The sequence below is a fragment of the Sturnus vulgaris genome, chromosome 11 (assembly GCF_052056855.1).
Source record: "Sturnus vulgaris isolate bStuVul1 chromosome 11, bStuVul1.hap1, whole genome shotgun sequence".
Classification (NCBI taxonomy): Eukaryota; Metazoa; Chordata; class Aves; order Passeriformes; family Sturnidae; genus Sturnus; species Sturnus vulgaris.
Genome location: NC_142253.1, coordinates 12,632,025 through 12,655,063, shown reverse-complemented (window position 1 = coordinate 12,655,063; position 23,039 = coordinate 12,632,025). Strand labels below are relative to the sequence as shown.

Below are 23,039 nucleotides of genomic sequence, written 5' to 3'. Positions count from 1 at the left end.
AGTAATGAACAAGGTGAACAAGGCATTCAGTACCCAGACTGTCTCCATCTCCTTTAGGATCAGAGCTCCCCTTCTGCTATTGCTGTGCCTGTAGAAGCTTTCCTTGTTGTCCTTTCTATCTCTTGTTATATTCAAATCCAGAGGGGCTTTGTCTTTCTTAGCCCTAAACCTGATTCTCAAAGAGGGTCTTCTCCCTATTCCTCCCAGACACTTGTGCCTGCTCCCACCCCATGTCCTTCATTTTCATTTAGCTTTATAATTAGAGAAGTACAAAAGCTGATTTCAATTATACAAAATTGATCATTTATAATAATGCATGGTAGCAAAACATTCTCCTCTATTTTGAACAATTCCTGAAAGCATTCTTTGTCCAGGAAAAACATACATCATTTTAGCTTATCCTCTCATTAGGCACATGACAGCATGCTTCAACATTTATGACAGAAGATGACACAAAGTAAAGTGGAGCCTGCCAGACTGCTGGAACACAGGATCAGCCTGGAAGAGGAAAAGGGAGCAGAGGCCACTGGCACCTGAGTGCAGAGAGACCTGGACTTGGGTTTGGCTCAGCTCAGCTGCAGGGCTGGGCAGGGCCACGAGTCCCCAACACACACCAGTCTAGGACAAGCCTGGCAAAGATTTCCTGCCTGATTTAAAATGAGTTGATTTGGTCCAATGGCACTTTTCCTAGAAGTGGAGGGCAGGTTGACCACACATGTGTCTGTCTTTATTTGTGGCCTGACACTTGGCAGGATAAACTTCATTATGTTTTTGGTTATGCTTAAGAAAAGTACTGTCAATTGTTTCCAGTCTATTGCAAACATAAACCTACAAGCTGTATTAAATATGTACTATTGTATTTACCACAATGTTATGAAACCATGCATAAAATCCTAAAATGGGATAAAATCAAGGCAACTTTTCTTCCCCTCCTCCTCCTCCCCCAGCTTCTGGCAACATTTCAAAATAAACAATGAACCAAACCAATGCTTCTATTGAAAGGTCAACCAGCACCTGAGTCATGGAAAGATAAAACTGGCCTAAAACAAAAATAAATATATTATTTAGTAATAGGAAACCAATTTTCTCTTATACCACACATGCAGAAATATTAAACAGTTCCACAATTAAATATCTTAGTAATTACTTGTGCCTATTAATGAAGAAAATTGACATTTTTTCACTAGAAGAGTGAAATTAAATTTACACTTGACTAGAAAATTAAATGAATAGTAGAAGAAAAGATTACTTTATTGTAACTCAAATAATGTGGAACTGAAGAGGTATTGAGGAGAATTAAGATTTCCATCTTTTATTCCCACACACTCTCATCCCAGGAACCTTATGCTCCTGACATAAAGCAGAGAAATTTAGCTATAGATATTCAAAGACAGAAAATAATGTGGAATCATGACACAAAAATACAAGTTCTGTTGGAAATTCAGTGTAGCAGAGAATCCATTAACAGCTGTGCATTATGTTATGTTTCAGAGTTCCTAAACATGTAAAATATCAGTGAAGTGAAATCTGGAACTCAAATATACCCGAGCACACTTTCCTCTATAGTTTCCTGCCTTGTCCAGTAAGGACTCCACTTTTTACATGATTTTGCTATTTATCTAAATTTAAAGGTGAAAGATGAGCCTCCAGTATGAATCTTTCCAGCATTAATCCATCTTCCATGCAAGCCCCTGAGCAAAGAATCACTTCTGTTACACTGGACATAGCACACAGGCATCATGAGCACTTCTTGTAGAAAGCAAAGAGAAAAGAATCTTAGCAATTCCTATTGCTATTGGTACTAATTGCTACTGACAACTTTCTTATTTTATTATTTCTCCTCAGTTTTAAGGCAACATTTGTGTCCTCCATGCAGAGTTTTTCAATGACAATGTTCCTCCAAATTTACTACTGAAAAACACTAAATATTTTGGAATACAAAGTCACTTTCTCTGGTCTTGCTATAAAAATGTTTTAATTTCAACCACAAACAGTACCTATATTTGGAAACCAGGAAAATATTATTTATTCAAAAATTACGAATATCTAGAAATAGGCAGATATAATAGATACTGATTTTAATTTCAATTAGGGATTATAAGAAGACTCTACAGTATTTATAAATACTATAATCTTTTCCAGAATCCAAATTAGTGTTGCTCAACAACGTTCAGAACAATGAGTAAGTGATACAGTATAAAAGTAATTAAATAATGGAAAGTATTTCAAGTATTTTCTTGGAACTTCAACAGTTGAAAGGGGAAAATACACATGCAGTGAATGTGAGCCTGAACTGTTTTTATTTACACACTCCTCAGTCTTTCCCACCCTGTACTGATCTCGTGCCTGATCTCACAGCACAGGGCAGCTGGAAGAAAGCAGTATTTATAGATAAGAAACAGCTGCTATGCTTGTTTGACCTGAGGAAGAATTTAAAAAACAAAAGCAAAAGGACATGAAAATGAAATGAGTCCTCATAAAAGCAGCACTTGCAGAATTGTTCCATCCTATTTCCAGCCAGCCTGGTGACAGTATCTGACATGCACCTTGCCTGGATCCAACTTACTTCCACTCAAAGACAGAAGAAAAAGAGAATCCAGCAAAGGCAATAGTGGTTCACAAGCCCTTTATGAATACCTAAAAATCAACCTTTTAAAAAGGAAAATTGTTACTCAGTGGGGGGGGGAGGAGGAATCAACACCACACATTACAAAACGTCAGAATTAAGATTTGCCTCTACAAATACAGTCTGAGCTCTTATGTTAAAACAGGCAGCCCGATGAGCACTACATTAACAGAAACCAAAGCATCATTCTCCATTTCATTCCATCTTCTGATCTACTTCTCAATCCAGCTCGACAAAGCACCAACATTTTCAAAACTCTAAATACTTGACTTGTAAATCTCAGATTTTATCTTGTTAGGCCTTAGTTCTACAATACTTGACACAATTCTAACACATCTTGTAGCAGAGCTCCACTGGTTCAGACAATGCTTAAGCAGCTCTAGACATGAGCACAGATATTCCTGTCCCAGCTCTTACACAACAGCATCTTCTACAACCCCCCTCCACAATTTCATGCTCTTTTTAGAAAAAATTTCATGCTGAATTTTTAAAATACCTCATTTTCTTCTTTAGATTTATTCTTAGTGCTTGACAAAAATGTCCTCTTTTTTCTTTCTTTTGTAACTTATTTCTTCAGTTGTTTCAGAAACATTTGTTTGCATTTTTATACTTCTTTTCCACTTTTGTAAACTTTGATTTTTTTTCTAGCTTACACAGTTTCTTCTGTCAAACTAGAAATATTCCCCATTATTGGAAACAAGAATTTCAAAAATAGAGACAGATCTGTGGCAAAGAGTTTGCAGGGGAAATTCATCAGGATGCATTTGCAGCCTTTAAGCAACACAGCTGGTAGGATGAGCACAGGTAGGGAAAGTATGATGATAAAAGAGCAAAAAACCCCCCATATATGGTGTCTGTCACAACATCAGCAACTTTGGTACTGTCATCACTTTCTACATCACACGATTCCTTCCCAAAAACACAGAAATTAATATTGAAAATCACAGGAGTAACTTAATCTTGTGTGACAAAGCACATTCAAGGGGGAAGCACAGAGGAAGCAACTCAAAATTTTTCTTCTCTATATTTCACAGAACAGATAATAACTAAAGGCAATTTAGCAGATTCAGGTTATTTAAAGTCACTTAATGCTACTATTACTGCATTACAAATTTTATTGCATAGAAATAATTTAATGTTAGCAAGAAGAAAGTGTTTGTTCTGTAAGAAAGGTAAAAGTGAAGGATTTGTTTGAAGAGCTAAGTTATAATGCCATATTTACAAAAAAAATCACAGGAAATAATCAAAGAATCAAACAAATGGAGAACTGTGGCACAATTATATAACTGAAAGGTTTACTAACACCATTTACCACTTCCATGATTTAAGATATAACAAGAACACTTCTCACAGGATGATTTCATATTGTTGTTACAAGTACTTAGTCAAGTCCAGCCTATGTTAATTAGCACCCTGCATTTGAGAGCATTTTGTGTTTTAACTAAATTCAATTCAGAGCCATCTCAATAACTATGTATCTTTTAAAATGCTTGCTCTAAGGACATGGCAGTCCTTTTTAACGAGGTGCTATCACACACAGTAGTTGCTCAGCCCAGCTCCTTTTTAAGTGCCAGGCCACTTTCATGGCTCTGGGTGCACAACTGCAATTCCTCCCTGCAAACTTGAAACCAAGATGATTGCTCCCACACGTCTGTGCCAGCCAACAGTCCTAAGGACTTTCATTGACTAAAGCCTTAAGGCTACACAACTTAACTGCCATGACTTCCCATGGCAGAGCTGAGAACTACCAAATCTACTTCTGAAAGAAAAGCTCTTGCCACACTTCTCTTATCCTTTGCTTGTCTAAGTGAACCAGTACATCTCTGTCTGGGTTTCTATTTCATCCAATTCATGAAATCAAAAAGCAGCTTAGACTTTAACAGAAAACAAAAATGGAAGCCACAAAACTGGAATTCCATTATCACATCAGCTCTTTGAAAACATACCAAATAACGACAGAATTAAACTGCTCAGGAGAAAATGCAGCTGCTGTTAGCTTTGCAGGGGATAATTTGTAAATACTTTTTACCTATAACAATGACAAATCTTTCGAAAATTTTAACAGACTGCATTACTTGAATTGAAGTGTGGAAAGAACTAGAGAAATGTAAAATATTATGTAATTATATCATCACTTGGGACATGAAGTGTATAAGTTCTGTTTGCCAGAGCTGATCTTATTTGAACACTTCCCTAAATATTAGCAAGTTACCTCTGAAATCACTAATCTTTTAGAAGCTCAGACCCTTACACTTTCATTTTCCACTGTGATACCAAGATCTATAAAGTTCTTTCCTTCTAAAAGTTAAACAAGGGGGAAAGGAAGAAAACAAACAATTCACATCACATAGCCATAAAGGAAAATATTATTCAGAATCCTACCAAGAAAATAATCAAAAAGCCATATGAGGTCTACTGTCAGTATAAGCATCTCTAAAGATTTCTGGATGACCACAGCTGCAGAAGCTTTTTCAGTCCAAATGCACCATACTCCTATTTTAAACTGCTTCTGTTGTAAGCATGGGCTTTTTTTTCCCTCAGCAGAGACAGAGGAAGGCTGAGAATCTATCTGTGCACCTCCTACAGTTTGAGTGTTTGGGTTAAGAGCAATTGAGAGTTAAGGACTGTTACCTGTGTTAGGAAGTGGACATCCTGAAAAAGGAAATCACGAATTTAAAAAGTCCAAGTGGCTCTAGCCTTTTCCCCCCCCGTTGTCTCTTAAGCAGAAAACCCCAAATAATGCAAAACTACTCCAATAATTTTTCCACACACTTCATCACTATAGCAATATGTGCCAAATATCATTAACTGTTTCAGACTGGTTATTGTTACCTCTACTGGTTATTGTGCTAATTACAACATTTTTGTGTTCCCCTTGGGTTTGCAGCTACCTGGTGAAATTGCAATGCTGTTTTCAAGTGTATTTCTCTTTGCCTTCCTTGTATGTGGTGCCATACACCAGGATCATAGCCAGGCCCCTTTAGATCAATCACAATTTAAGCTGTAGTTAGGATATGCAAAGAATTATTTCTGAAGCAATCCTATCCAAGTTCCTCTTCAAACATCTCCAGTTAGAGCAAAGCATTTAAATTAGTAGCTAACAGTACTAATATTTTTCTAATCATTTGCATCCACTACTGACTTATCATCAGAGTGAATTTTGCTCGGTTATAAAAGCCATTAAAGGTGTCTAACTGAATATTGTTTTCAATGGCAACAAGGTAATTTTCTATAAAGCTAAGAACTGGGGTGGTGGACAGGAGGGAACTACAGTTTAATTTTCATTTTAATAAAATAAAATAGATGAAAGTGAGAAGTGTTTAGACAGTAAGGTAAATTTAACATTCATCAAACTATTTGTCCCAAATAACTTCTATAAAGTCTTTGCACACCAAATCTACAGTCCATTCTATCTGCTTTCCCTTTTTTTTTTAACTCCGTTTTCCTGCCTCTGGGCAACTTTCTACAGGCCCTTCAAATGGAACTCTCTACTCTTTCTCACCTTGCTCACAGGAAATTGTTTCAATTTCTTTGAAATGAAAATAATGGTGTCCCCATAAGAAAGAAGGAATATTCAAAGCAATAATTAAGAATGGGAGGATAATAATAATTTAACAATTCTTAATAATTAAGAATTAAGGGGGATGAGGTTGTGTGTCTAATACCTATCAAGTATTTGAGACAGCTTCATTTGTAATACCATAAAGTCACTGGCATGGGTCTCAGGAGGTGACAAGTGTAACTCCTGCTCAAAGCACAGAGATGGCTGAAATCAGACCAGGCCATTTGATGTGCATCTGAACAGTCTTGAAATCAGAATCCAATAGGAAATCAGAATCCAATAGGTGGACACACATCAAAAGAAAAAAAAAAATTAAAACCCTCCCACCTTTGCTTCACAGTTTACTTCTGCTCACATACAGCACTTCAGCACTTGGCCAACCTACGTGTTCTTTCAGCTTCAATCTTTGAATTTACTGCTCTGCCACTGCACTCCTCTCTCCTGTTCTGGACAGTCACAGAGCCTAAAAAACACGAATGCTGCACAGAAAGTGACACAAATACGGCAGCTTTGTCAAGAAGGCAGTGGCCATGTGCAGAGGGACAGGGAGCAAACGGCACCGGCGGCCGGAGCTCCGAGCGTGGCTCATCCCCCTTGGCACACCCAGCACACCCAGCACACCATGCCCTGGCAGCACTGCAAACAGACCACACCGAAACCAGACTGATTTGAGACAAGAAAAATCACAGAACAATAGAAAAACACGATTTCAAAGTAAAACTCTAACTTAGAAAAATAAAAATGCGAGAGTGAAATAACCGTAGTTATACCATTATTGTTGTAAAATTAAAAGCAGATTTACATTTCAAGAAATATCAAATATCAACATTGTAACAGAAAGAAAAATAAAGCTTTTTTTAGTCTTGTTCCAAGTATTTTGTGCTGTCTGCTTTTACTTGCTCTTTATGCAAACTAAGAACTGCCAAGAAGTCAATAATTTCACAACCCTTCTCTATAAACAGATCTGTTTAAACAAAAAAGCAGATTGCAATAAATAACTACTATAATCACCCTTCCTCTTCATTTTTATTAGGTTCTCTATATTAATATATGTATGCTGAACACATCAGAATTCAGTTACAGTACAGACTTTACCTATTTTAATAATCCATTTTCTCCATTGACAGGACTAGTCACATAATTTACAAAACTTCTTTGTAGACATTTACTTATTTCACAGTTCATTAACCTTCAAAGAGCACACCTCCCAGTTTGCAGGTGTGTTATCTAAAGCAATGATACACTAAGTGCTAAAGTATGTTTGTGTCAGAAATGCTTATGAAATGAATGTTTTTCTCCACTGAGCTACCCAGCTGAGTTGAATTTATTTGCATCAATATATAATAAGTTTTTCTCCTGATGGTAAGTGCAGTAGTTAAGTGCCAGTCACTGCAAATATGCACAAAAAAACAATCAAACTGTACCGTCTATCACTTTTTAAAGTATACAAATGGCAGTATTTAATCTTCCTACATAATTGAAAAGGATGAATCACTCTAACTTCTTTCCTTTTGCAGTAACACTACAAGGCTTCATTTAAAAATTAACATCTTTTAACAGCTTTTTCACGCAGCAGGGAAAACCTCATCGAGTGTCATATTCTCCCTTTTAACAAGTCTCGATGGAGCACAGTGACATTTTCAGTTTTCTGTAGCTGGACTAGCCTTACATTGGCTCATTTCTATCTGACCTCAGGGTTTGCACATCATTAATAAAGAGATAATCAAAACAAAGGGTATATACATTAGGGTAGGAAAAGTTTGCATAGTTTGGCACTATTATCATATATAACCTTTAAAATGGAACAGAATGAAATGCACGTAGCAGAGGTGGTGAACCTTCTAAGGACTGCTTCCAAACATTTTTCCTACTGGCAGTAAAACATTTTCAGACCTCCCAACTCTGGCCACCGTGATAGTTACTGCTGAATGGGGTTTATTTCTTTTTGTTTCAGCTGTCAATAAAAACTTCAAGTGATAGCTTTTTAAGTCAACTAAACACATTTAAATCAAAACAAAACACTGACATCACAGAGACAACAGAAACACCATGCAAAAAGAACATTCTGTTTAAATTCTAGGCTTGTTTACCAATGGTTTTAACTTTTCTCCCATTATGTTACAAAGTCCCATTGCACCTGAAATCTGACCAAAATGTCATTAAAAAAAAATTAAAGTGCCCTTTATTCCTGAGGATCTAACACATGTAAATCACCTAAATCTGCTAGTCATGCCTCAATAGTAGTCAATATTCTTCAGGATGAAGATCATCATAACTCTGCTTACACTTCATTTCTTACTGCTGAAACTGTGTAAGGTAGAGCTCAAATTTAAATTACACTTTTAAAGCAGTAATATTTTCTGAGCTAACTTTGCTAAGACATCAAGAAAGTTCCAAACATGAAATTATACCCCAAAAAAATCCATTCTACCAAATGACAAGCATGGATAGAATTTCCCAACAAGTAGAGTTCTACCGATGAACTTCCAGGGACACATGAAATACAAAAAAACCTGTCATTAATACCAATATATTACTTGTAAGCCTCGTGCTCTTTCACACCTGGCTTCTGAGAACCATGTAGGTCGGTGGAGAGCAGGCTATCAAGTCGAATCAGGACGCTCCAGCAGAACCAGTGTTGCATCCCAGGGGTTAATAGTGCATCCAGTCCTGTTAATGTCTTCATTAATGATCTGGATGACAGGGTAGGGTGCAGCCTTTGCAAGTATGCTGGTGGAAACAACGTGGAAAGGGCAGCTGATACACCAGAGGGCTGTGCTGCTGTTCAGAGGGATTTTGACAAGCTGGAGAAATGTGCTGACATGAACCTCACAGAGTTCAGGGAAAGGAAATGTAAAGTCCTGAACCAGGAGAGGAACAACACCAAGCACCTGCACGTGCTGGAGTTCACTCAGCAGGAAAGCAGCTTTTCAGAAAAGGAATTCAGTGTCCTGGTGGTCACAATGGTGACCATCAGCAATGTGGCCCTGCAGGGACACACCAACAGCATCCTGGGCTCATTAGGAAGGGAGCTGCCAGAAGGTTTAGGGAGGTGATGCTTCTCCTCTATCAGTCACTGCTCAGGCCACACCTGAGATATCATGTCCAGTTCTGGGCATACTGGAGACAGCCCAGCAAAAGGCCATAAACAAACTAAAGAATTAATTAAGGGCTTTATTGAAGCATTGGAGCATCTCTCATATGACAAAAGCCTGAGAGAGCTGAACTGTTCAGCCTACAAAAGTGAATGGGGCATCTTATCACTGTGTATAAATAGCTGAAGGAAGGCTGTAAAGATGGAGCCAGACTCTTCAGTGGTGCCCAGTGAGAGGAAAAGATGCAATGGGCACAAACTGAAACACAGGGGGTTCCCTCTGAACATTGGAAACACTCACATGTGGCCCAAAGAGGTTGTAGAGTCTCAAGCCTTGAGATAGTCAAGGGACATCTGGATATGGCCCTGGACAGCTGGCTCTAGGTGGCCCTGCTCGAGCAGGGGGCCTGGACCAGATGAGCTCTGAGCTCCCTTCCAACCTCAGCCATTACATGATCCTGTGAATCACATCCCATTGCATCATACACAGCTGCTTCAGCAAAACCTGAAGATAAGCTGCAGAGTACCATTAAGCTAAATAATAATAAAAGGGCTTCTTATGAAATAACTGAGAGCCTGTGGAGGGTTTCTTTTATTACAGGATTTACTATGCTAATTTAATTACAACAAGGTGATTACACAGTAATCCTATTTAGGCAGGAAGTTGACATTGCAACTCTGAATACCTTACTCAGCACAGGATTAGAACTGCCTTTTGATAGTTACTTTCACCTCCAGAAAGAAGCACTTCAAGGCAAGTTAAGAACATGTTTTAGGACACAGAATTGTAAAAAAACTGCTCTACAAATAGACAGTGTAGACACGTAGGAAGAAAGGAGCGTGGCTTAAAGCAGGCCAAAATGTTATTAGCTTTCCTCATCTGGGAATGACCAACAACAATCACTTGTACAGTACAAAATTCCTTCCTTAATGACTTCCACCTGCTGGAGGGCTGCCTTTTGCCCTGCATCTCCCTGCAGCTGCTTTCCCATCTGCTGCTGGAAGCCATTGCCCTCCCTTTAGATAAGACCTGAGGCCTGGAGATAGATGATAGTTGCTCCAAGCAACCAAAATCTTTCCCCAATTCCCAGAGAGCCAGACCTGCTGTGTCTAGAAGCACTGCTGGATTGCTACCACAGCACAGTCTAGGCCTGACCATGGAAAAGGTTCAAGCTCAGCAGCCTTGTGCAGAAATTGAGAAGGGGAATTAGGTACCTGTCAGGAGGCAATTGTTTCTCCACCAGGACTGCAGAATCCCAGCAGCCCTTCATCAAGAACACTGTAATTCAGTTCTTTGTACCACTGCCCATCAGCCAGAAGATTGTAACACACTGAATACAAACCAGTCTGATAAGGGATTAGGAAGTCAAATCAGTGGAGAACCAATGGAATTCATCACCATCCTCAGCAGTACAACAGGTCATACAAGCCTTGCAAAACAGATTTGCACAGCCCAGGATTTAAAATACACCATCTTTCCTACTCAAATGCTAGACTGAGATCACCAAAATTGCTGGAGTTTTTATGCTTGTTCTATTATTTTGTATTATACACATATGCTGGTTGGCCCATTAAACACAAGCTGGAAATTCCAAATTTCATCTGTATCTTTTTAGCATGCAGAGCACAAGACATATAGCAAAACAGAATAATCAGAATCTTAGAAATCTTTATTTCCTGCTTCCACAAGAAAGATGAGTTTAAGCCAATTTTTTTCCTAGAGTTTTGCTAGCCAGACATTTGAAACATTCTATAAGATTCCTATATACCTTAAATAATATACTTCTCTGAATATAAACTATTGGCACTATATGCCTAAATTCCACAGGTATTTGTTTCCTGAAAGAAGCAAACACATTAAAAGTAAAATCAAGAAGTTTTAATAGCAATCATTCTAATCAGTATTGTGTTCTCCAAGCCTGTGGAGTTTTTTTAAATACCAGGAAAATAGTTATTGGACACTTTAAACACTGGATTTAGACATTCACTGAAATGTGACAACTATCTCAAATAAGTATTCCATTAGTCATATTTTTATGGTCTGATTTTGTAGATACATAATTAATACACTGGTCTGTTTTAAAGAACGAAATTATTAGTATTTTTAAATAAATGTTGAGTGCACTTGAAAAAAATAACCAGATAATAATATGCAGTTTTCAACAGATCCCTTAAAATACATCAGTAGCTTCATCCTTCAGAACAGAAATAGACAGAAGGAAAGAAGCTTCGACCAGAGGAACTGAAAGAGCAACTCAGTCACCTAATAGATGAGGCAACAGGTCATGATATCACAACTATCAAGTCATTAAGGTCCACCTTCCCCCATTGAAGCCAATGAGAATTAGACACAAACATTTTCTTAAAAGCAATCATAAGCACTTCTAAAAAAGGTCTAGAATGACAGCTAGTGAACTACCAAAATTATATATACACCAAATACATTGGCATTTAAATTGTTTTAAATTATTCATTATTCTTTAACAACTTTCCTGCCACACAGATTAGAATCAAACACATCAAAACCTTGATACTGGCCATGAACTCAATATTTCTATTGCATTTCATGATTAGGAGATACAGTACCTCTGTCTGAAGTATGGCAGCTCTCTGTTCTTTGGCAGTAAGAGACTCTTTAAGCACTTCAATGTGTTGCTTGCAATCTGAATTCTGATTGCTAAGGGTTTCAAGCTTGGTTTGTAAGGCAAGAAGTTCTGATTCTTTCTTTGAGAGTTCTTGTTTCAGTTGATCAATCTGCAGTGGGGGGGGAAAAGTTAGGTCATTAATTTGGTCTCCAATTCATAACTCCACTGGAAATCTGAAAGGTGTCAATGACCGTGGTATAACAAATCAGACACCTGTGAATTCTGGAAGAGAATTAAAGTTCAGACTTTTTACACTCACACCTTCAATTGTGTTTCTTGCAATTTAATGCACTGTGTCTTAAGAATGAATGCCTTGTTGTTGCAGAAGTTAAAAGGAAACTCCTGAAGATTATATGTGATGATTTAGCCTATAAATTCACCATGGACCTCACTTAAGTTCAAAGGCATGTATCCCATGTGAGGCAAGTCTGGCATGACAGCAAAAATGCATAGGAAAAGAAGTGTTCATAAAAGTATAAATTCAGTCCTTCCAACAGCATGATTCCCATGACTTGTCATTGGCCAGAGGGAATCAGGAAATTTTTAGGAGTCTGATAAAGAAAAACCAGGCATCTTAGAAAGGAGAGGAAAACAGAAAAATGGACTTTCAACCTTATTCCTCTTCTTGCAAATTTGTGCTGGTGCTGCCCACCATCCCCACTCCCAGCTTTCTCCCTGGCAGTTCACATGGAATTCTCAGGTAGTAGAAAAGCCAAGCCAAGCCAAAAAGACTAACTTAAGAGAAGTCTGGGGAAAACATTATAAAAAATTCCACACAATGAAAGGGCTGAGAGATTATAAAATCTTATCCCAGAGGAAATAGCAGAAACACAATATTAAGACAGCTTCTGAATTTAAGTGAATTTAAGGTTCATCAGTAAATGTCATAAAATTGTGATTCCTCTCCTCTTTTCACAATGATAAATGGGAAGAGTAGCCACAGGACACAAAATTGTGGTGGATTTAGAATATGCAAATCAGAGCAAAGCACTGGGCTATATACAGAACTATGCTATAGGTGAAAGGATGGTGAATTAGGTGGTATATAACTACTCCTAAATTCTTGTGGTATAACACTGGTCACCAGATGATTCCAGATACATCACCTCATGAGGATTATTTGGAATAAAATGCCTCACTGCATCTGCATAACTCAGAGCAATCCCTTCCCTTATATGAAGAGCTCATTTCCATGTCCCAGTGGACATTTGGGAAGCAAGAAAACTGGAAGTGGTAGATGGAAGATGATTCAAAAATTCCCAGGAAAAAAAGAAAGAGTATCCACGGGTTGATCCTACTCAACCTCAGTCAAAAAATCCACATAATAAAACATTTTACAAATTCAGTGTTGTATGGTACTGGATATATTCGCTGCTAATCAAAATGCTTCTATTTTATTTTATATTGGAAGTGCATATTTAAAAATTAAATTTAAAAGCAATGATTCTTCCAACTACAGTCCTTATGCATGTCTCAATATATGTATTCCTTCTTTCTTTTTATAAATCCCAATATGTTTGCATTGTTGCTTAAGGTGCTCACATAGTCACCCATGAGCTACTGTATAAAATCAAGAATCTACCCTGGCACTAAAAAAAATCACCTTTAAAGTCTGAAAATATCAAAATAAGAAAAGAGGCATACAAGAAACAGAGATGGAGAAAGAATGCAATTAAAAGCTGCTAGAGAAAGCTTGCTCTGGAAAGCAAAGCACTTTCCTCCATCTCTGCCAGAGCATGTAAGCAAGGATGGCAACCAAGAGAAAATGGATAGAAAATGAACAATGGGAAAATCTGTCTATGAGATGCAAAGACAAAATATAGATCTGCAGCCAATCTGAATTACACCACAGGCTTTATGTGAGACGCATGTGAACATCACAGATGCTTAATCTCTTCTAGAAACTCTTCCCCCTTCTCCCCATGACACAACCCACACCCTGAGAAACAATAAAAAATTTTAAAAGGCTTTGCTTTCATTGCAGGTGTGTTCTTTGTGTTTTAGAAATGGAATCTGTTTAGTGTAAAGTTCTGGCTACACGATCTACAAATTGTCAGGAGTTAAAAATGTGTTACAGCTCTCAAATAGAACAAAAACATTAAGAGTTAAAACAAACCAAACACACAAAGATTGTTGAATAAATGTGCTGATGTCTTTTTAAAAATAAAGTACAATTTCCATTTTAAAATAAAACAAAAATAAAGAGGTATAATAAAAAAACTATAAAACTTATATTAAGATATTTTAGGCACGGGAATATTCGCTTTTTTAAAGTTCTGCAGTATCTCAGTGTGTAAAAAAACTAATTAAACAGGACATGAAATAGATTGCTGCCTCTAGCAAATATGCAAACATTTTTGCTGTATCTAAAGTGATGTGAAAACCAACCGTCACAATTCAATGACACCTCATGATGTCATATAATAGAACAAAAACATTTTTATATTTTATAAGAACTAAATTGAGGATACCCTGCAAGTCTGGATATAAGTGCTGTAGCATCAAAAAACTCCAAGTTTGTCCTCTGACCCTGACATTCCCCCAGTCTCACATATTTCACGTGTGCAATTTGCCTGTCACCACTTTTTCAACATTGCCCAATGTGATCTTGCTTCACCTCTTTTCCTGAAACCCCAATTCTTTTTTCTTCCTTCTCAATTTACGATTCTGTCACCTCCCATAATTTCAGTTCTTTAGAATCCATTAATTTTTTATTTCCAGAAAACCATTATGGGTGTTCTTCTGTTATTTTTACACACCAAATTCTTATGTGACATTATGTGGAGTAACCAGGAAACAAAGGGAGGAAAAAAAAAAATCAGAGTTTTTCCTCTGAACATTGCACATGGATAGGCTAAATCTTGAAGTAAATAATTCCATTAAATGAAATTATGCTGATTAACACATTATAGGATTTGGTCTGATGCAACCAATGACAACTGCTTTTTAAAGTGAAGGATTTAAGAAAAGGAAAATGATTAGCAATACAAATAATGTGCCTGCACACAGTAGATGTTACAAGTCTATCAGTAGATTCTGCAAGTTATGTTGGTAAAGGTCTGGTTTTAAATTGGTTGTTCAATTTCCAGGCCTACCCACATACACACACACACACACACACACACACACACACACACACACACACACACCAAAAAAAAAAAAAAAAAAGCTGTAGTTCTTTCCTTGTTTTGGGGGTTTTTTTGTGTGTGTGTGGTTTTTTTTTTGTGGGTTTTTTTTGTGTTTTTTTTTGTTTTGTTTTGTTTTGTGGATTTTTATTTTTTTCCTAGAGGATCTCCTAGAACTTGCATGCTTCCTTCATTCAGTATGGATAGTTCTTACATGCAGACATTAATCACAAAGCACATTATTACTGCTTTATCAATACTTAAAACTCATCTTACTGGTAAGATGCTGAAATTGTACTAACCTACCACTCGATTTTCATACCCATTCCAGTGGATAGCATGAGAGTTCTAAAACTCAAAGGACTACTTACATGCCAAGTGCAAACTCAAACCTGAAAAAATGCATCTGTGTTAATTTAAAAACGTGGCTGACAGCCAAAGGATGAATCCTAGTAAGGGAAGGAAGTCTTCCAAAGCAGAAATTATTACTAAAAGTATGTACCATTCTATATGTTTTATTCATATTCTCAGTTAAGATATTTGAAGGTGCAGTTTTAAGACCTGTTTTGACAATTTCAGTATTATGTGAGTAATGACAAGTTTCCTCCCTTCAAAAACTGAGCAAGGAGAGGCCTTATCAAGTGGGCAAGAAAAAGTAACCTGAGTAAGTTTTCTCTCATTTTTACAACTTTTATTTAACTGCAAGTCACAATTAAAGCCTATATATTTGGAAGGAGTGAATATCACTAGAAATAGTTAAGAAAATAAACACTTCCAAACATTCTCTACCATTCATGTAAATACATGATGTTCAGTATTTCCCTTAATTCAACACCTTCCTATTTATTTAAATAAGAACAGATTGAAAACAAGTTATACTTCAAGAATAAATGAAAAGTATTAAGAGCTTCAAGCACCTCAGGAGAGTTTTGTACTGTTCTTTGCCATCAATCCTGTTTATCAGAATTTATCAAAGATCTCAGGTTCAACAAATCAGGTACAGCAAGATCTACTTGCTGACATTTCCATAAATACTTTTCTACCTTGAAAGCTTCTCAGACGAGTGATAAAAATAACATCTTCTGCTGCAAATCTTAATTTAAAGTGGAAGAAAAAGACTAGTGAAAGAAAACAAAGCTTCATCAGAATGTGGCATTTATCAAGATCAGAAGGCTGTGACAAAACAATGCATATCTAATACTCTTCTCGTTAATCTGCTTTCTATGCTACAGAAATATCCTCAAGCTTTTCCTCACAAAAAATGTCAGCAGATCGTTAACATTCTAGGCTTTGTGCCTTATTTTTATATCAACAGGTTTGCTGACATGCATTGGGAGTTTTGCTGTAAGTCACTAAAACTGAATTACTTTGAAATTAATGATGTTTATATTAGCAAAATCATTTTCCTGATGATAATACTACTTAGGAGCTGTAGTTATTTTTCAGTAGCTTAAGAGCTACTTTTTTCCAACAGAATAAATATGGTTTTGATTATTATTTTTTCTTAATAAATCTGGATTAATTCCAGATGGGCACTAATATTTTCATTTCTTCTGTAGCAAAAACCCCCAAACAATGAACAAGCAATAATATTTTGTGAGTTTGAAACCAGGAAATGTGTCACATCACTACATATTTACTACCTGCCTGTGGTCAGCTACTAATAATCTATGTACAGTAACTTGAAATTAAAGGAACAAAGTCATTAAATTGCTAATCTTGAAAACATGAGCAGAGTACAAATTGGTATCATCTATGAATCAAAAGCCCTTTCTGAAAAACTACATCAAAAGCTAAAATCAAATTATTTTCATTTATCCAAAATGTTTCATGCCTTCATGTCTACTGATTATTATATAGTAGAGATTTACCAAAAGGAGATGTGCAGCTTCTTGCATTGGAATTGGTCACATTAAACTTTTTTTCCCCATTATTTAAACAGTCTTAATCTCTTTTATAAATAGATCTTACCTTATTTTTCATGAACTTTGAGTGACTCTTGTAAACTTCTATTTGTTTGATTTCTTCTTCTCGGTCCTCTGCATTCAGAACTCCATTTGTCTTTAACATCTGTATTTCATCTTCAAGATCTCTTATATTGCGCTCAAGTGAAGCTATTTTTGTATCCTAAGTTACAAAAAAGAAAGTATTGAAAATTATATGAGACACATATTAAAGAATAACAGAAGCATATCTGTACTTGAGTGAATATCAAATAATGAGACAGCAAAAACAGATAGTACAAATAGAGAATGCACATAAACCAGGAATAATTCTATCAGTTTTAGTTTAAAGAAATGCACAATTCAGACCAGACCTCTTTCACCATAGTTGCACAGTCTGTAGAGAATACATTTGGTAAAAATTCCATTTAATTCCTACACAGAATAGCAGATGCTCTATTTTTCCACATATGTATGATAACAAACCTTGTTATCATTAGTAACCACCTAGGCCTGGCCGTTCTTCCAAGCTCTTAAACACCAAGTTCAGCCTAGGGAGACCAGTCCATGTCTCTGCAGGGCAAAGGCCACTTCTCTGTGGCTCAAGGACTCTGTTTCTCTGCAGTTCTGCCTGCTCTCAAGAGGGACAAAGGTTGTGTCCTCATATATTTTTCTTTGGCTAATCTAACCACATCACTAAGAGGGGATTTACAACTTTTTATTGTGAGTCCCAAGATAAACAAAACCACAACCACTAAAAATTTCTACAGGCCAGCCAATGGATGCCACGTGTGCCAGCACTGCACTGGAAAACAGTGGAGTTTTCTTGTTATTTCCAGTCATTTGGAAATTGGCTAAGTCCCTCTTGTGAGAGTTAGAAAGATTACAAAAGTGATTACACAAACTTGTAACAATTTTCTGTTTGAAAGAACATTGCAGAATTACTCATTAGGAAATCTGTTCAACAACATAAAGGACCAACCACCCATAAAATATTAGAGACTGGATGAAATTCTAGTTTCATTGAGATCAATATGAAATAAAAAAATCTAAAAAAAATTTAAAAATACATAAAACAAACCAACCTCATTCACTAAGACCAGGTTAAGTTAGAAAGCTAATGTGGAAAAAAAATACAAATGGAATTAATCCTTTACAAGGACGAGCTAAGCTTGAATCACTACAACTTTGTTTCTGTTGCTTTCTTTAGATTGCCTAAAAAAGAAGCAAAAACCCCAACTCCTGTAATAACTTCTTTCATAACAAAGCCAGGCAAATGTGGCAATTTAAAACAGGAGAGTCCAGATGAAGTTCCAAAAAGCATCTGAATTTTTGGTACTGAAGTGAAAAAGAATCTCAGATTATTTTTGAAGATCACTGTTACAAATCCATAAAGAATGAAAGCTAAGGACTGAGCAATGTCATTTAGATGGCCCACTGTCATTCCTCTAACATTTTTGCTTTTATCTTTATAGTCAGCAATAAATCTCAAACTGAGAGAAGTTTTTCTTTTATTATTTTCTTATTTAAAAAAAAATAAAATTAATTTCAATTCTCAAAAGGGAAGTAAAATATTGAGATGGAATGAAAAAGAGGAAGAATTCTCATTGAATCTTATTTAAAGAAGTTGCCCAACAGGCAAAATATTATAAGAAAAGATATAGAAGTATTTAAAAGCTCCCAAGAATTAAATACAACACAAAAATAATTGTAGATCTCATAGATCCTGTAATCAATTCAGCTTGCTCCATTAGACTTCATTGCAGAAATATTTTCCTCCTATTTTTGAAGATAAAAGCAAAACCTAAGCTTCACTACACTTTGGAATGATTTTGCAATGAAATATATGAATACTTACATGACCTGTTGTGACATGACATCTGGGAATAGTCTTCATCAGATCTCCCCAGCTAAGTCTGTAAGAGTCTGCCTTTTTGTACTGCCTTGGTATTTTACGTCTTTGCAAATATAATATGGCAGAAACAATTTCTAGTACAGCCTACTACACTCTTTAGAAGGTTTATACATCACAGAATAACATTTAAGCTTCATGAGAAATACCTAAAATAACTTGTAGAAGAATTTTCTGTACTTCTGCTTCATCATAAAATTGAAATCTTTGAGGAAAAGGGTTTTTTGATGATTAGAGATGTGTAAAAGCTATTTTCCTACGTCTTGAAAAATTGTCACTAAACTTTTTATTGAAACAGAAGTCAGAAATTTCACAAATTCTGTGAAAGTCCAAGGTACTGTTCCCTATGGCATGCTGGCTTGCTGGAAAGTGAGGAACCAGAAATCCCAGAGCTCCCAGTGGGTGCAGCCACAGGGGAGCAGGGCTGGCTTACAGGGTGCACAGAAACTTAGGTAGCTTTGCATTTGCCAAAAGTTTTGATGCATTCCCATAAAATCTTCTGATTCAGCTGAATCAGCATTTTCCCACAGAAAATTCCAATTGGAAAACTCAATCAGTCTTGTTGGGGCACAGGGTCTGACAAGCTTTCAGAAACTGAAATGGGAACAGAAGCAATATTTCCTCAAACCTCTAAGATTTATCCCCATTAGCAATGTTCTAAAAACTACGTGGCCTGTGTTGAATCACAACAAAAATTTCTTTGCAATAATATTAAGTAAGCAGCTTAGTATTAAATGGTACTAATAAACATCTTCTGAGTTCTAAAACAATACAGCATTTGTTCAGATTTTTTCAGTCAGTCCCTCTGAATCTGTTAAAAGACATCAGACTATGTACCAGGATTTGTGATAGAGCACTCACCCTAATCTATCCCCTCCTTCCAGCAGTAACCAATACTTCTTCCTTATCTCCTTTATTAGAATAGTGTTGCAGAGAGTCTGTGACAGGTTAGGGCTATTTAGGTTTCTGCTGGCTGGACCTAGCAGAAACTCACCTCTTATGGAATATGAAAAAAATTACTATGTGTTCTGATGTTGAAGAAAACAATATTTCACAATGGAAAAAGACTAACAAGTGAGTTTCCACAGTGATGTTTCATGAATCATATCAGTCCTTAGAAGAATCCTATAGTACATTTCCGGAAAACTAAGGGGCAGGAAAAGGGCAAAACATTTGTAAATAACCACAGAATCACAGAATATTGTGAGTTGGAAGGGACATACAAAAATCATCAAGTCCAACCCTATATAATTCAGAATTCCAGACTGTCTTAATCTGAAAGGAAAAGCTACTGTTCATTATTTGAGATACATGATAAATTTAAAATATGTCTGCAAAATTTTGCTTGTAGGGCATTCAACAAGCAATCAGAAGGAAATATTAGAAACTTCACATTTAATAATGCTTGAAGTTAAACACACTTATGTACACAGGCTGTCAACAGACCATACACAACTACCCTGACTATGAATTGCTACCTTGTCAATTTAATGCAGAGAATATTCAGGTTAATCTTTGAAGATAAGGGAAGTGAAAGTTCATGCAATCTTAACAAAGGAGTAAATTGCACTGCAAACACACACACTTCTCTACAACCAAACCCATACCTGAAATATCACAGCTGGATCAATACATAAAGATGGCTCTTTCTGCAAGTAAGGTAAACCACAAATATTTTCATTTACTTTACAGCTTACATTTATAGAGACTTCATAGCTGCTAGACTCCACATATTTTTCAGTATCCTGTCCTTAAGATGAGTTCTAGGCCATACCTGTAGGCAATTTCTGAAGTTCTCTCTCAGGTAATATCACGGTTTTAGTGATGAGAGAGTTAGACCATAGCAGCATGTAATGGCTGGGTTGGAAGCAGCTTTAAAGGTCATCTAATGCAACCCCCTGCCATGGGCAGGGACACCTTCCACTGCCCCAGGCTGCTCCAGCCTGGCCAGGAACACCTTCAGGGAAGGCACATCCACAGCTTCTCTGGGCAACCTGTGCCAGGGCCTCCCCACGCTCATCATGACATTTTATTCTTCATAAGCCCAATCTAAATTTATCCTATTTCAGTGTAAACCTGTTGTTCCTTGTCCCTATCACAACAGGTCCTATTGAAAGGTCAGCCCCCATCTTTCTTATAAGCCCCCTTTCACACGGAAAGGCTGCAAGGGCACTGAGGAGCCTTCTCTTGTCCAGGCTGAAGAGCCCCAGCTGTGCTGTCAGAGCTGCTGCAGCCCTCTGAGCATTGCTGTGCCTCTCCTCTGCACTTGCTCCAACAGGTCCATGTCTTTTTTTGTCCAGTGGAGCCCAGAACAGAAGGCAGCACTCCAAGTGGGGCCTCACAAGAGATGAGCAAGTTTTGACCCACTCCACGTGCTCAGGAGTACTTGTATAAAACCAAGTGAAAAGTGTGTTTCCCTTTAATTGTTTTTATTATATTAATAGGTGTTAGTCAACATTTAATATCCCTGATATTCAGGATATATTCAAATATATCAATTGAATATCACTGATATTCAGAATATATTCAAATATATCAGTCATCTGGCATTTGCCAGCACACAATATGCAAGGAAGCATGCATAAGTGCAATTGCAATTAAAGGAAAGGATTTCCATGTACCAGTTTTATTTTATACTTTAACAGATTAAGATTTAGGCATGATGGGAAAAAATGCAGTTAAATCACATATATCCACAGTCACAAAGTTAAAAGCAACCACTGCATCAAAACTAGACTAGTTTGAGGGAATAATGGGAGCATGTGGGAGAGGGAAGTATTCTGCCCTCCCTTAGTTTTGTGACTCCACTTTCCAGAAGAAAAAAGGGCTTCTGGAGAAAAATATCAGTTGCAGAAAAGAGAACTGAGTAAAGAGTGTAGTGAGAAACAATAGAGCAAAAGACATGGGACATCTGGAAGCAAATGTGCCCATGAAGCAAAATCAGAAAGTTAGGAAAGAACAGCCTGTGCAATGCATTTGAAAAGACAATAGGTATCTGGAAAAGAATAAATAAAGCAAGAAAAACAGGAGTCAAGGCATAGGATGTGAATTTTCCATCTTTTTTTGTTTGTCCTTTTTTTATTTTGCATGAATATACAAGAGATAAACACCGGTCAACAACACAGCAGAAAATGCAATTGCTGGAAGGAAAAGCAACTACTTGCAAAGCTTTAGAGAGAAATGAAGATCACAGGACATGTAGAGCAGAAGATGCCTAGCACAAATAAACACCAGGGAGGACAGGTAGGAGAAATGGGTATACTTGATTGGAGAGGGAATACAGACTGGGAAAAGGGACAGAAAGAACTCCACAGTGGCAAGGGACAGAAGAAAACCACGGAGAGAACAGAAGGATTTATGAAGGAGGGAAAGTTGCATCCTGGCAGAGCCTGGGGGAGCCACGGAAGGCACTCAGACAAAAGCTGAAGTGGTGAGGGGCTGGAAGGGGCTGGGTGTGGTGAAGAGAAATGTAAACTGCTTGGAGTCTCTGCGTGGGGGAGTGGATGGCCTGAGACTGCCATATTACAGCTAATCCTCTCCCTCCTTCTACCCTCAACACTGCAGGGAAACAATTCCTTCAGTGCTTCATCATTCAAAACAAATGGTCCACATTTTTTTTTCAAAACAAATGCTGTCTGGATTAAGACAACTTAAATTTACTTGAAAACATTCCAAATCTGGAACTTGTAATGAAAACTGCTGTTAATCATGTGGGTTTCAACGTCTTACATTTGTCCCATTTGTCCCTTTTTCTTTTCAGTATTAGGTTCACTTCAGACAGGGGCAACCCCAAAGGGGTGTGTGTTCATGGGGACAGAGAGAACTGGGTGCCTCAGAGGCAAAAAGCAGCTTTGCATCAGTACTCCAGCAATAGGATTGCAGCCTCACTCACAACAAATGGAAGCCCTGCCTAGAAACATCCGATTTTTAAAAAGTGGAACATTGCACCATGCCCACCTCTCCTGGGAATCAAACAGAAAACACAGGCACTGTCAGGAGCAACTACAGGCATCACATGTGTCCTGTAGCCCCACCTCTGTTCTCAAAGACTTTTGGTACAGGAAGAGGAACTGAAAATTAATTTCAACATGTCCTTTATATTGGTATATAACCCACATGAAAGATTATGAAG

At 37.1% G+C, this 23,039-nt stretch overlaps 1 protein-coding gene across 17 annotated transcripts in view; it reads right to left on the bottom strand.

Moving 5' to 3' along the window:
- Positions 1–23,039, bottom strand: part of ERC2 (ELKS/RAB6-interacting/CAST family member 2) — a 407,597-nt gene that overhangs the window by 304,225 nt on the left and 80,333 nt on the right. For all 17 annotated transcript variants that reach the window (XR_015806058.1, XR_015806060.1, XR_015806062.1 and 14 more), the window contains 2 exons: positions 17,024–17,179; positions 11,869–12,036 (listed from right to left, as the gene is read on the bottom strand). Coding sequence is in view for 1 of the 17 variants with exons in the window: in XM_088171529.1 (XP_088027655.1) it covers positions 11,869–12,036; positions 17,024–17,179 (324 nt within the window). In the remaining 16 variants the exon portion in view is untranslated. The remainder of the gene's footprint in view (positions 1–11,868; positions 12,037–17,023; positions 17,180–23,039) is intronic.